At 36.2% G+C, this 14,023-nt stretch overlaps 1 protein-coding gene across 1 annotated transcript; it reads right to left on the reverse strand.

Moving 5' to 3' along the window:
• Nucleotides 1–1,762: 1,762 nt before the first annotated feature.
• LOC133815334 (uncharacterized) lies at nucleotides 1,763–2,937 on the reverse strand. The gene is made up of 2 exons (XM_062248189.1): nucleotides 2,391–2,937; nucleotides 1,763–2,304 (listed from the first exon to the last, which is right to left on the reverse strand). Exons 1-2 carry the CDS (start codon nucleotides 2,935–2,937, stop codon nucleotides 1,763–1,765), a joined length of 1,089 nt encoding a protein of 362 aa, XP_062104173.1.
• Nucleotides 2,938–14,023: the final 11,086 nt, after the last annotated feature.

The raw sequence follows: 14,023 nt of genomic DNA on the forward strand, positions 1-14,023 counted from the left end.
ATAAATCTATGTTTGGGTACACTCATTCTACTCCACACAAAATGCTGGTACTTGACAGGGGCTTGGTGTAGATAACTCGCATATAACAACCCAATTTTAAACCTCCCTTGACTGCTAGCTTTATCAATATCCTCTTGAGTAAATATACCACGCAAATGACAGATTTTTCGCCAGTACCAACTGGTATCTACCTTAAGTTGGTAGTGCTAGAAGTTTTGTCCCTTTAAATACACAGAGTGTGTCCATTTCACCCACAAAGATTCCTGCTGATGACTAATAGCCCAGATGTATTTGCCTAGCATTGCCTTGTTCCACTTAGTACCTTCACCAAAACCCAATCCTCCAAAAGATTTTGGCAAACAAATAGTAGACCAGGAAGTGAGATGAAAGTTACTTCTGGTACCATTATTACCCCAAAGAAACCACATACAAAGTTTGTCTACCTCTTTGATTATACTTTGAGGCAATAAGAAGATGTTCATCCAATAATTTCGCAGCCCCAAAAGAACAGAGGATATGAGCTGAATCCTACCGGCATATGATAAATGTCTACTAGTCCAAGTATGAAGCCTAAGCTTAATTTTTTTAAGAATCTCGCCACAGTCTGCCTCTTTCCACTTTGTTGGTCTCATAGGAATCCCAAGATACTTGAGAGGGAAAGTTCCCTCTTCAAGTTGCAAAATCTGTTGTAACTGAACCTTGTCATTAGCTGAAATACCACCAAAAAATACTTGAGACTTATTGAGATTGTCCTTCATTCTTGTACTGTTGCAGAAGTCATCAAAGACCTGTTTAATAATCTGAACAGAGCCACGGATAGCCTTGCAAAAGATCACTAGATCATCAACAAAACATAAGTTGGTGATTTTGAGACTTTTACACATAGGGTGAAATTGGAAATCATGTTGCAAAGAACCTAGCTGAAGCAGCTAAGAGAGATATTCCATAACTAATACAAACAATAATGGAGAGATAGGGTCTCCTTGACGAAGCCCCTTAACTCTCTGAAACCCCCCCTGCAGTCTACCATTCATCATAAGAACATAAGAAGTACCTCGGAGACATACCATCACCCAATTAACAAACCTGGTGGGCAATCGAAGGCTGATTAATAACCTCTCCAAAAAACCCCAGTCAACTGTATCGTAGGCCTTACTTAGATCTATCTTCAAAGCACATCTCGAGGAAGTATTCCTTCTATTGTAATTCTTGATCAAATCCTAAAATTTAGGATATTATGAGCTAGAGACCTCCCTCTAATAAAGGCACCTTGATTGGGACTAATTAGAGTGGGTAAAACTTCCGAAAACCTACTGCAAAGCATTTTAGAAATGCATTTATAAAGAGTATTACAGCATGCTATGGGTCTATAATCTATCGCCCTGCTAGGTATATCAGTTTTTGGGACTAAAGCCAGCACTGTTTTATTAAGATCAGCAGGTATCTTCCCAGAAGAAAAAATTTCAAGGACTGCCGCTGATATGTCATCTCCTATTTGCTTCCATATAGCTTTGTAAAACTCTGAATTATAACCGTCCAATCCTGGACTTTTGGTACCCGGAATACTAAACAAAGCTTTCTTAACAACAGCTTTTGTAAACTTTCTAATTAAACCCAGCTGCATATCAATATCTAAGCAAGGCCCCAACTCAATACATTCAGTATTAACCAAACTGGTAGCAGAACTGTGACTGCCCATATAGCCTCTGAAATGGTCCAGCTAATGATGCACTACTGCATTATAATCATCAATAATGTCCCCCTATTCATTCAGAAAAGAAACAATATGATTCTCCTCCTTTCCTTTTTTAATGCAAGCATGAAAGTACGAGTTATTTTCATCACCCTTCTGAAGCCATGTGACCTTGCTACGCTGAATCAAATAACTTCTGTATCGAGGATAATGTTCTTTATAGCAAACCGCAGCTAATTTTTCAGCCTCCTGAGCAGCAACATCTGAAGGAGAAGCTTGAGCTTTTGATAAAGCCAGCTGATAGACTCCCTTAGCATGATGATAACCTTGTTCAATATCTCCAATTTCCTTCCTATTAAAAACTTTCAAAACATGTTTCAGCCTTAGTAGCTTCTTTGTCACTCCCAATAAGCCCCCTGCTGTCATAGGCTTATGCCAATTGTCCATAACTATCTCTTTAAACCTTCTGTGAGCAATCCAGCAATTAAAGAACCGAAAAGGTTTTATGCCCAGATTCCCAATCTTAAGTGTCCTAATGAGAAAAAAACAATGATCTGAATGAACATCCCACTGAAGCTCAGCAATAGAATTCGGCAAGGTGTCAATCCAATCTTCATTGATAAAAACATGATCTATTTTTGAATAAAATCTATCTCCTCCCTCCTGTTTATTAGACCAGGTAAACTAGATCCAATACACTTGAGAGAAGCCAGCTGAGAACAAGCTAGCCAACCAGTAGAGTCAAGAATCTCAGTAGCACTAATCACCTTCCCTCCCAATCTGTCATCAAAATTAAAAACAGCGTTGAAATCTCCCACAACCAGCCAAGGCTTGTTCAAAACATGAATAGAAGATAAACCCCTCCACATATCCAATCTCTCAACCAAAGAGTTAAAACCATAAACAAAGGTGATCAATATTTCTAGCTGTAAGCTAGAAAATCTAACCAAATAGTGTATAAATTGCTGGTGTTCCAACAAAACCTGAACCTTGACAAAAGAATTCCTCCAAAGAACCAGTAATCTGCCTTCTGTGACCGTACTGCTATAGTGATCCCAGCCAAAGAACACTTTAGTCATCATATCATTAGCCTTATCCCTCTTTAATTTATTCTCTAATAAACCACAAATACCCCCTTTATTCATCTTTAAGAGACTCAGAATGGCATGTTGTTTGTCTCTCTTATTCATACCCCTTACATTCCAACTAAGAATATTTGAGCAATCCATCAGATTTTGAGCCATTTAAGTACCCATTTTTCTTCCCTTTTTACTGTTCTTGAAGAACCTTGAACGCATTCTGTTTGTTGTCTAAATTTGAGCTCACAGTCTTGCCTCTACTTTGAGTTTACCCTGAGTTTACCCTGTGAAATACCCTGAGTTTCAGCAGCCTCTCGAACATCTATCCCAGATCCAATTTGCTTCTCTTCCATTACTTTACTAGCCTTAGTAACACCAGATGATTCACCTATATTAGCCTTAGCACCTGCAACATCTGGAACAGAACTGGCAAGTTCCTGTTCTGTCTTGCTCTTTATTACCCAAACCTTAGTGTCATTTTTCTTACAATCAGTCACATTATGACCAAAGCCCTTGCAATTAATGCATTTTATGGGGAGCCATTCATATTCAACAAATTGTTCTTGAATCTGTCCTTGACAAAATATATGATAAATGGAGGGTCATCAGTTATCTCCATTTCAACCAGAACTCTAGCAAACCTGATCATAGACCTATCCTTTGTAAACTTGTCCACCATATAGGTTTTCCAATTGTACTAACCAAGGCCCTTAGACATTTTTCCCCCAATATTGAAGACCTAAATTAGGCAGTCGGATCGAAAGAGGTACAGAGCGGACTAACCTGATAGTGTCTAGATCATGAGTCCAAGGTCGCACAATAACTGGCTTCCTGTCAAACTGCACAATGCCATTCTCCAAAACAAAATCTCTAGTAGCCTCATCATTGAACTTGACAATGGTGAGTTCCATATTCATCCTCACAACCCGTTCAATACCTAGGTGTCCCCAAATTCGATTCACAAAGCCCTCAAACACAGCAAATGGGGGATTGGCTCCCAATACCATACATATCACAGCTGAGTTCCAATTCGAAGCCTGTTCTGCAACCTCAGCCAAATCGATTTGAGCTACTTTCTTCCCATTTTTCGTAATTGGCTCCTCATAATGAAGCTTACTCACCTCATTGATAAGAAGTTTATCTCTAAGATTCGCCCAATGAAATTGAGCAGAAGCTTGAAAATCATCTTTCTCAGCATTCGTAGCCGTATTCATATCTTTCTCTTCGTCCACCAGGTGAAGTGGACCACCATCGCTAACAGGGCTCAACGAATCCACCAATAATGGTTTATTCATCAGCTGCTTACCTTCAGAAAAATGTGAAGGTAGATCTTCCTCTGAATGTAGATTATGTTGATTCTTCATTGAGGATTCTGGCAAAGGCGTGGATTTAATGGCCTCCTCATTCCTTGATCTTGATGCAGGCTTTCGAGTAACCTTCTTCTTCTTAATCCTGGAGAGAAGAAAGGATGCTTCACACGCCTCAATTGAGGTTTTTTATTCTCTTCTACCAATGTTTTCTTCCTTTTCTAGAAATTAAAGAAAAAAAATATCTATTATGTAAATTCTCTTTGTTTTCCTTTTTTGGGACTTTATATATGTGAAAATTATGTGGGATATGAATTTCTTTCATTTGTTTTCATAAATATTGATTTTTTAAGTTTTTGTATAAATTATTTATGTTTTATTGAAATAAAGTCATATTTTAATTGTTTGTTTAGTGTTTAGAGATTTGTATTACTTTTTATGTCCATTTTTGAAGGATTTTTTTTAATTGTGTAACTATTTAACTTTTTAAAAATATTGTTTTAAATTAAAGAAAATGCGGTATCAAGTCTTTTCAGGATTTCTTACCTCATTTAATTAATAAATTTTTTTACTTAGTTTTTTTCTTTGAATAAAAAGTAATATTTCACAAATTGTTCCTATCCTTTCTCTATTCCGGACTTAGCTATTATATTTTAACCAACACACTCAAAAAGGATCATTAATATTATTCTATCATGTCGCGGCAATATATATATATATATATTATTCTATCATGTTGTTTATTCTTTTCTTTGTTTCCTTCTTGAAGACCTTTTGGTGCTATATTTTTTCAGAATTTTTATAATGATAGAAATATAAATAAAAGCCATGATCTTGCTACGCGTCTTCTTAATCAAACGTATTCAAAATTAAAATCAATTATAGTATTTGATATTTTTTAACTTTTTTTTTAGATCCAAATCAGAGCTGGTTGTCTTCTTAAAATATTCATTAAAAAATATTTTTAAAAATAATATTGTTTAATTTTTTGTATTGTGTTGTTGTGCTTTCTTATATTGATTGTAAATTACCAAATTTTTTTTTTTGTTTAAATTTTCCTGTTTATTTTTATGATATCCAAAAAATGCCAAGTCTTTTTGTTATTGTGTTGAAAAGTTCCATGTTACTTTTACAATATAAAAAATATCAAGTTATTTTTTGTTACTATTTTTATTAATTTTATGGATTGCAAAAGTTGCGTTTGGTAATTTGTTTCTAAATTTTTTTAACTCAAAAATAAAAATATAATTTTGTTTTATGTTTTTTAAAAATAAAAATGTATTTGGTAACTTTTAATTTTATTTTTTGTTTAAAAAATAAAAAATAAAAAATATGTTTGATAAACATATATATATTTTTTGAAATGGGTACAACACCATCAAAAAATTAACCCCGAAAGAAGAATTACACAAACTTTTACACTTTAATCTTGAGTTTTATTCTTAAATGGAAACATACAGTCATTCCAACTTTGTTGAAACCCATTCTTGCAGTATCAGACCGCTGAGGTTGTTCTAGCCTATTACTACAAGGTAGAAGAAATGCTGATATAAACATATTGAAAACTAATAACTAGAACGGAAAATCAAAAGCTTAATTTATGTTTACATACATTTCCTTAAGATGAGGTAACTTCCATAGGGAGGAACACTGTAGACCAATAGTTCCAAGCAAATTTAACAAAGGTTAACAAGCAAAATAACATCCACACAAACCACAAACACCATCAATGTAGAGACACATCAGAGAATAAATACACTTGGACAAAGCCATTTTGCAAAGAAATGAACTTGTGTAGTCTAGAGGATCCTTAATCCTATTAATAATGGTTGTAGTCAACCCCTTGGTTAAGCCATATAATGGATGTAGTGATCTTCTGCTGAAGTTAGAAAATGGTCATTGATACAACAAAATTAAGCAAATCCCAATGTAAGAAAATTCATGAGTCATAGTACACCTATGAAGCAACACTAATAAATAAAAAAAGTATGTGAATAATACCATACCACTGCAACACCAACACTACCTATAGTTAATATCACTCAACATTAAAAAAAAAAAAAGGGCAATTTAGAACAATAGATTTGGGACATACTCAAACCACAAATAACTTCACATTCAATAAACTAAAAACAACTTAGATGGTAGCACTAGAGAGTGAATATTTTCGTCCAATCTCGGACATTTGGTTCTCTGTATAGAGAGGCGTGATTTGGAGACGACTCAACAAAATTAAAGCTTCATATACCTTGCAATCTAACAAAACTAAACACATAAACAAGTTGTAGCAATCATTTTAACCATTTTAAGATGAAATATCACTTTAAGGTCTCTAAATTGATACAATTGACAAATACTAGTACAATCTTCTTCATCTTCAAAGTTTAAACCATTATTACTTTTATTTTCAAACAAAAACAACTCAAAAGTTTGGATAATACAATGTAATTGGATTCCTTTTTTAGAGACAAAATAACATTCATACAAACCATCAACACCATCAATTTGGACAAGAATTGACCTCTATAGCAGAAAAACAATTTTGAAGAACACAAACATATATTATTAAACACAAACAATTTCAGAAGCTTAATACCCAAACATTTAAAGTTTGATTCATACCTCTATACTACTACTGTATTTATTAGCTTTTTGTAGTAAATAGCAGTACAAATTGAAGAAGTAATTTGTTTTGTACATGTTATCTTGTTAAGTAACCATTAAGAAATTAATGAATGCAAATAGCAAGATGAAAACACAAAACTAAACAAATTAACATTACAATACTTTGTTAAGCCATGAAAAGTACAAGTCTAAGCAAGTAATACACAGGTTTCACGATGTAAATCAAGCCAGCACAGAAAACAAAATAACATCATTTAACAACAAATTTTGCTTTGTTCTACAATATTGGAACCTAGTTTTTATGTTACTATCAGAGCTTGCGTGAGTAGGATTATGCACTACAGAATTATGTTGCAACAACATGTAATGGTGGCAGAGGCTTAATAGTTAGAAATATAGATGACATAGTGTTAGGGTTTTATGCTTTAATTAAAACTCAATTTCTTTGTAATCTCATTTATTATTAATAAAATAATAGAAATCATTTTTTGACTTGGTCAATCACTTTGTTCACATGTTTTATTTTCATGATTATTTATTTAATATAAACTTCCAAGCATATAGCTAATCGTATTTATAGTGACGTAATCACAATGGAATATAAATATGATTATATGTTCAAAATAAGCTAGTCCTAAGATTAGTCAGTGTACATGATTTACACTGACTTGCCAATCTACGATATGATCTACTTACACATTGTAGTGTTATGTTATTTCCAGAACATTAGCAAAGTAGATTAGATCAGATGTATTTGTTGTATTGGACAGACCGATATTGACAGTTCATAGGATAAGTAAAAATATCATTATTATCTATTCTAGTCATATCATATAGTTGACCATAAGTCAATTCAATCTCAATTCTGAGTGGTTAGTATTCTAACTGATTGTATTATTTGAGTTCTTTGACTTGTTCGTTACCAGCTTACCCTACGGACTAGCCCATACTTACATCTTGGGAACTCAGTAGTATAATTGAGTGGGAGTATTAATCATAGATATGAACATCTATAGCTTCTGATGAAGTAGTGAAATAATGGTTTCCTTTTAGTTTGGTTCAAGGTAATAAATGATAGAGATCTCATTTCAGTAATTAAATTAGTTTATTGGAATATCATTTATAAGGAACTAAGTGTTTTAAGGATAAAATACAATGCGGGTTAAAAGGTTTTTTAGTCTCATCTTATTGTAGACCATCTATGGAGGATTGAGTGAAAATTATGGTTGTAACAATGGATAATTAATAGCGAATCTATATTTGTTATAGAGCGTTCTATGAATTCAAGAGTGCAATTCCGAGTCTTTAATGGAGTCACGAGGAATTAATAAGTTAGTAAATTTATTTGTTAGATTTATGATAACTTATTGGAGCTTGATTTCATAGGCCCATGGTCCCCACTGTATGTTGTATAAAATCATCTAGATAGTCTTAATTAATTGATTTAATCATCAATTAGAATCATCAAAGTTGACCAGGTTAATTTTGGATAGTTTTACAGAGTTGTGTAATTTTGAGAAGAAAAGAGAAATTATGGCAGATTTAGTAATTAAGATAAATTGGTATCTAAATTAATAAATAAGTTTAAATCAAGGTTCAAATTCTAAATAATTAATTTGATAAATGATTTAAATAATTATTTAATTAATTAAATCAATAGAAAATAATACAGGTCTTGATTTTAAGTCCAATGGACTATAATCAAATGAGAAATTTCACGGGCCTAAAGCCCATGATAATTTCGACCTAGGGCTGATTATTGGCTATTATTTTATTGATTTTTTAATTAATTAAATGACCTAAATGATTCTATAAAAGGAATGTTAAGTGAGAGTTGAAAACAGAGGACATACACTTGTTTTCTGATAGGTTTTAAATTCTCTCTAAACATAAGTCATTTTCTAAGCCTTATTGTTCTTTTCTCTTCTTCTCTCTGTATCTATCTCATGTGTTGAGAATTGCCCACCCTAGTTTAGGTGATTCCAATGATACTTTGGAAAACTATGAAGAAAATTGAAGATTGGTTCAGTTTCTTGGTAATACTCTGCAACAGAAAGGATACAAGGGTTAGAGAAACTGAAGGAATGACTCATTCATTCCGCTGCGTATAATATAATTATAATTATCATTATTTCTCTTTGAATTCAATTTTAGAAACATGTTCTAGGTTATCTCATATTAATTTGTTTAATATTATATATACATGAAAATAAATAAAGATTCTGAGTAAGTTTTCCCAACAACTGGCCTCAGAGCCTTTGGTAATCTTTATTTTCATGCATGAACATGTTAAAAATTAATTATTTGATGTGTTTGAATAATTGGATGGATTTTTATGTTTTTATGAAACATATTGATTTTATGTGATTATTAGCAACTTTTTGGTTATTTGGTTGTGTTTTCTATGTCATTAATTTTTATGTATATTTTATTTTGTGTAAAACATGTTAAAAAATAATTAGAAAATATTTTTGGTTTGAAAAATTACACAAAAAAAATTTCGGAAATTTTTTGGTCTGGCTGCCATGCGTGCGCACAACGCCTGCTCCTCCGTTCGCGCAGCACCTGCATGCGCGCATGCACGCCCCCCCACTCCAATTGCACACGTGAATAATACCTGTCACGGGTACCGTTCACCCAATTTAAAAAAAAAGTTTAATCAAAGAATTTTTTTTTTTGAAATTGATTATTTATAATCAAAGCCCAAAATATCAGATTTGGTTTTGCATTTAAAAATGTTTTTTTTAGATAAGATATTTTTGTTGGTTGAGATTTAAATAATTAGATATTTTTACAAAGATGCAAATTCAAATTTTAAAATAGACTAACAACTTAATTTTAAATATTTTAATATATTAAAATATTAGAATTAAGATATCAGATATTTAAGATATTTTTTATTTTAAATACTTGATATTTTTATTAAATCTTTATTTGAAAATATAAATATCTGTTTGTTTACCCAAAAATAACTCCTGATGATGTGGCAAGATTTTCTTATACGTGGTTGGCACGTGGTAGTTCTGAGTGAAGGGATCCTATTCGATCATCGACCAGATAATTGTTGATTCGTCAAGTTTCACGGTTAAGTGCGACAACTCTGGTCTCATACTTCCATTCACTTCCTTTGACTTCCTTTGAGATACACAATCTTGTAATAATTACATTCATTATATTTCTTTTTATTACCTTGATACATTGATCTTAATGGTAATTAAGGCCCATCGGCCCATGTAACCTCCTTGAGCCTATAAATAAGAATGAGAGGGCTAAAGGAAGGGACTTTTGACCTGAGAACTTTTGATCCGTGTATTCAGAGAGAAAAGCATAGTGTGATTATCCACTGAAATTATAATTCTTCCAAGGCTTGTGAAACTCAAGAACCATAGTTCTATGATCACATTCTTGGGATTCAATATCAATAAGAACACTAAGTGGACGTAGGTCATTACCATCAAGTTGGGGCCGAACAACTATAAATCGCTTGTGTCATTTTCTTTCCATTTGATTCTCTTCTTGATTTCTCTTGTTCTTTGTCGTTTATTTGACTCAGTGTCGTTGGCCAAATCAAGGGTCAACATTTTGGTGCTTTCATTGAGAGCTGAACTCAAGAAAACTTCAAGAAGATCAAATGGCTAAGATATCCAAGAGAGCTGGACAGACTTCTGGCGTTGCATCCACTCAGCCTCCTCCTCCAAATGTGGCTGAAAATGAGCCACACTTGGATTTTGAGGAGGAAGAAATGGACTCAGAAACGTTGAGGACAATACTAAGTGTGTTGTAGGATGAGTTGGCCAATTTGAGGGCCAATCAAGAGAAAGCAGTGGAGACCCTGGCGCAACAATAGAGGGAGATTGAGCGTCAGCGTCAGGAGCTAAATGAGCGGCAGACAGATATGGACCGCCGACAGAGATATGCAACAGCCGCTTTAGAAGTAGCCATTCAATTGGCTAGAGGACAGGCTGCGCCGGCTTCTCAACTGGATCAGCCGCCAAATGCACCACTACAACGGGCCCCAAATCCGAGTCCTCCGATTCAGCCAGCAAGCTCTCAAAGGCTGGAGCAACTGCCCATTGCTCAACATGATGTCCCAATTCAGGATCCTGAGAAGCAACCACCTTCTCGAGCTGGTCGAGGCAATCCCCGGCGCTAGAGGCAGAATAGGGCCGGGTAGCCTCCCCAAAGTCTTAGACGCCCAGGGGCCGATGAACCAAATCTGTCAAGCAGCGGGAAACGTCCTTCTGCTAACATAAGGCACAATGAGTCAGGCTCTGCTGTCAGGGACCCCCCACGGCATAATAACGCACGGGGACCTACCGATCAACGCAGGCCTCCCCCTGACGCTCGGGAGATGCCATCTAGAGGAGGGAACAGCGTGAGTAGCCTGTCGCGCTATAGTCGGTCACAGTTTAGAGATAGCCATGACTATAATGAAGTCGATTCTTACTAGCAAAATGGTGGTTGGGGGCATGAAGGAAGAGGTGGAGATAGGAACCCCCCACCAAGAGAGAATAGGCCAATAAGCCAGGATGCTGGGGGGCAGCCCAGACAGCATAACGTCTTTGACCAGCTGGGCGCTAGCGAGTAAAGGCGCCAAAATGATGACCTGAAGGACGTTCTCAATGATAGACATGAGAGGCACGATGAGTATGCTCCGTCGGCACCTATAGCCCCGGCGATCCCACACGCTGTTTAGGCTGAAATTGATGCTATGAATCAGACGGTACAACAGCTGGTGGGGAGCCGAACTATAACGCCCCAACTCCAGGGACCGCTACAGTGCACGATGCAAACAGTGCTAAACTCGCTAACCGAGTCGTTTGGCAATAAACGTGTACTAAGCATGATTAGCAGTTTAGGGGTTAAAAACTTTGGTTATGATATAACGTTTCACTAGAACGTTTACTGTATACATTGGGATCCCAAAAATATAATTTCAGAGTTTATTACAAGAAAGTGTTTACAACAAGCCATTCTAAGCGGCAAAACAGGGTTCTGCCCTAGTTCCACTTTCAAACCTCGCCCAAGTATTGGTCGAGCAGATGCATATGTACACGTCATCACCTAAGCTCTCCAACTCAAGGATGGTCCAGCTTTCTTTTTCCTTTACCTGCACCACAAAGCACCCGTGAGCCAAAGCCCAGCAAGAAAACTCATATGCTCATAAACAGTCATATCATGATATCAAATCATATCTAGCATGCCTAGCACTCATAGCTCTTTTCAGCTTACAAATGAATTCAAACAGATGCTGGGGTATCCAGGACAAGAAGTCCTGGCCTTCTGATTGGAGGACTATCAAGTCAATCCTAATCAGATGAGTGTCGTAACACTAGAGGTTCCGATAAACCATGATGAGTGACCAACAAGCAAGTCACTGGGGCCTCAGTGCCCAAGCCATGCATATGATGATCAAAATGATCATGCAGAGCTCGTGGCTCTGATCAGACGAGTGAATATCACTTGAGGTTCTAGTAAACCATACTGAGTGACTGACAACCAAGTCACTAGGGGCCCAGTGCCCATTTCCTACAATGGCTCTACATGAGTAGCCCTTGGCTAGATAAATGCTTGTTTATATTCATCGAACTTGAGGTCGGTCCTGCATTAATGTTCTTTGAGTCATTCAATGCAGAGGGTCAATTTGTTCCAATCAACATAGCTTGCACTACACACTAGGGTTGTCATGACTAGTGAGTTAGCACAATGTGACCAATACCCAGTACCACTGCCGAACCTGACTAATGAGCCACAGCTTCACAGTTGATACTAACACCTTTGCCAAATCTGACTAATTAGTCAGTGCGTGACCAGTGCCCAGTACCACTGCCGAACCTGACTAGTGAGTCACGGCTTCACAGTTGATACTAACACCTTTGCCAAATCTGACTAATTAGTTAGTGCGTGACCAGTGCCCAGTACCACTGCCGAACCTGACTAGTGAGTTACGGCTTCACAGTTGATACTAGCACCTTTGCCAAATCTGACTAATTAGTCAGTACCATGCACAGGTAAGCAATGCTATCAATGTGTATCATATGCCAATTATCTAATAATAGGGCATTCAACATGCTTACTAAACAGTTGCTAGCATAATTATGATCATCCACAAACTCAGAGACTCAAGCTCTGGCCAATCTCATATTCATCATTCATGGCATGCCCTAATCACATGTTTCTTGTGCATCACATGCATCACACTTAATCACCCAGCATGCCTCAATAACAACCATATGCAAATGGGCAAGATTGCCAAGCATTCATTATGCTATCAATGTTTACATTTAGACATCTAACATGCATCAATCATAGCCATGCATGTCACATATGGGGTGCAGTTTTCTTACCTTGGGTCCAAGCACGGGTTACCAACAAACGAGCCACAAGAACGATCCCGATTCCAAGCCTCTAGTGATAACCTAGTCACAAGCATAATATAAAAACTCATCAAAATGAGTAAATAAATACTTCCAAACCCAACCCAAGCCTTCGAGACATCGAATCCCACTCAACTAGGTAGTAGGATCGATCCCAGGCCCTTAGAGCTAAGTTTCCATCACAAAAACACACTTTTGGGCAATTTTTCCCTTAGGGGCCGCGGCCCTACATGGCCATGCCGCGGCCCGCCCCCCTGGCAGAGCCTCCTCCATCTTCTTCAAGCTAGGGCCGCGGCCCAACCTCGCACCAACCACTTTTCTTCGTTTTTAACATTTTAAAACCTTCCAAAAACCCATCCAAACATTTCAAAATCATCAAATCAAAGTTCCCAAACTCCCCAATGGTCCAAAACCACCAAAACCCAAGGCTCAAACAAACTAAAAACTCAACGATTCACAAAATCCAATTCAAGCTTAAAAACTTTTAAAAACTTAAAACTTAAACTTGAATTACCTCCGATTGAGTTGTTTCCAACTAAATCCTCCGGTTAATAGGCTTCTAATTCTCCTTAGGATTGCTATGCCTCGATCCTTGCTTGATTCCGAGTCCTAGAACTCAAGATACCTTCAAAAATGTGATCGGGAAACGAAAAGGGAACTTTTAGGGAGAGAGAACGTACAGAACGTTCTTTTTACTTTCTTAAAAGGTTACTTCAAGCTTAAGTAGCTTCCAATAAAACCTAATGCTTGGGGTCCCGAAAACACCCCCGGGGACATTATAGTCAAAACTTCCAGAATTTCCCCCTGATCTTACTAACTCCCAATTTATCACCAAATATTAATTCCCTTTACCCAATAACCCGGTAATGCTCTAAATACCCCTTGACTTACTCCGAGTGAAGCTTAAATCACGTTGTCACTTTCCCACTAGCTTACCTCCTA

The sequence above is a fragment of the Humulus lupulus genome, chromosome 2 (assembly GCF_963169125.1).
Source record: "Humulus lupulus chromosome 2, drHumLupu1.1, whole genome shotgun sequence".
In the NCBI taxonomy this organism is placed as follows: domain Eukaryota; kingdom Viridiplantae; phylum Streptophyta; class Magnoliopsida; order Rosales; family Cannabaceae; genus Humulus; species Humulus lupulus.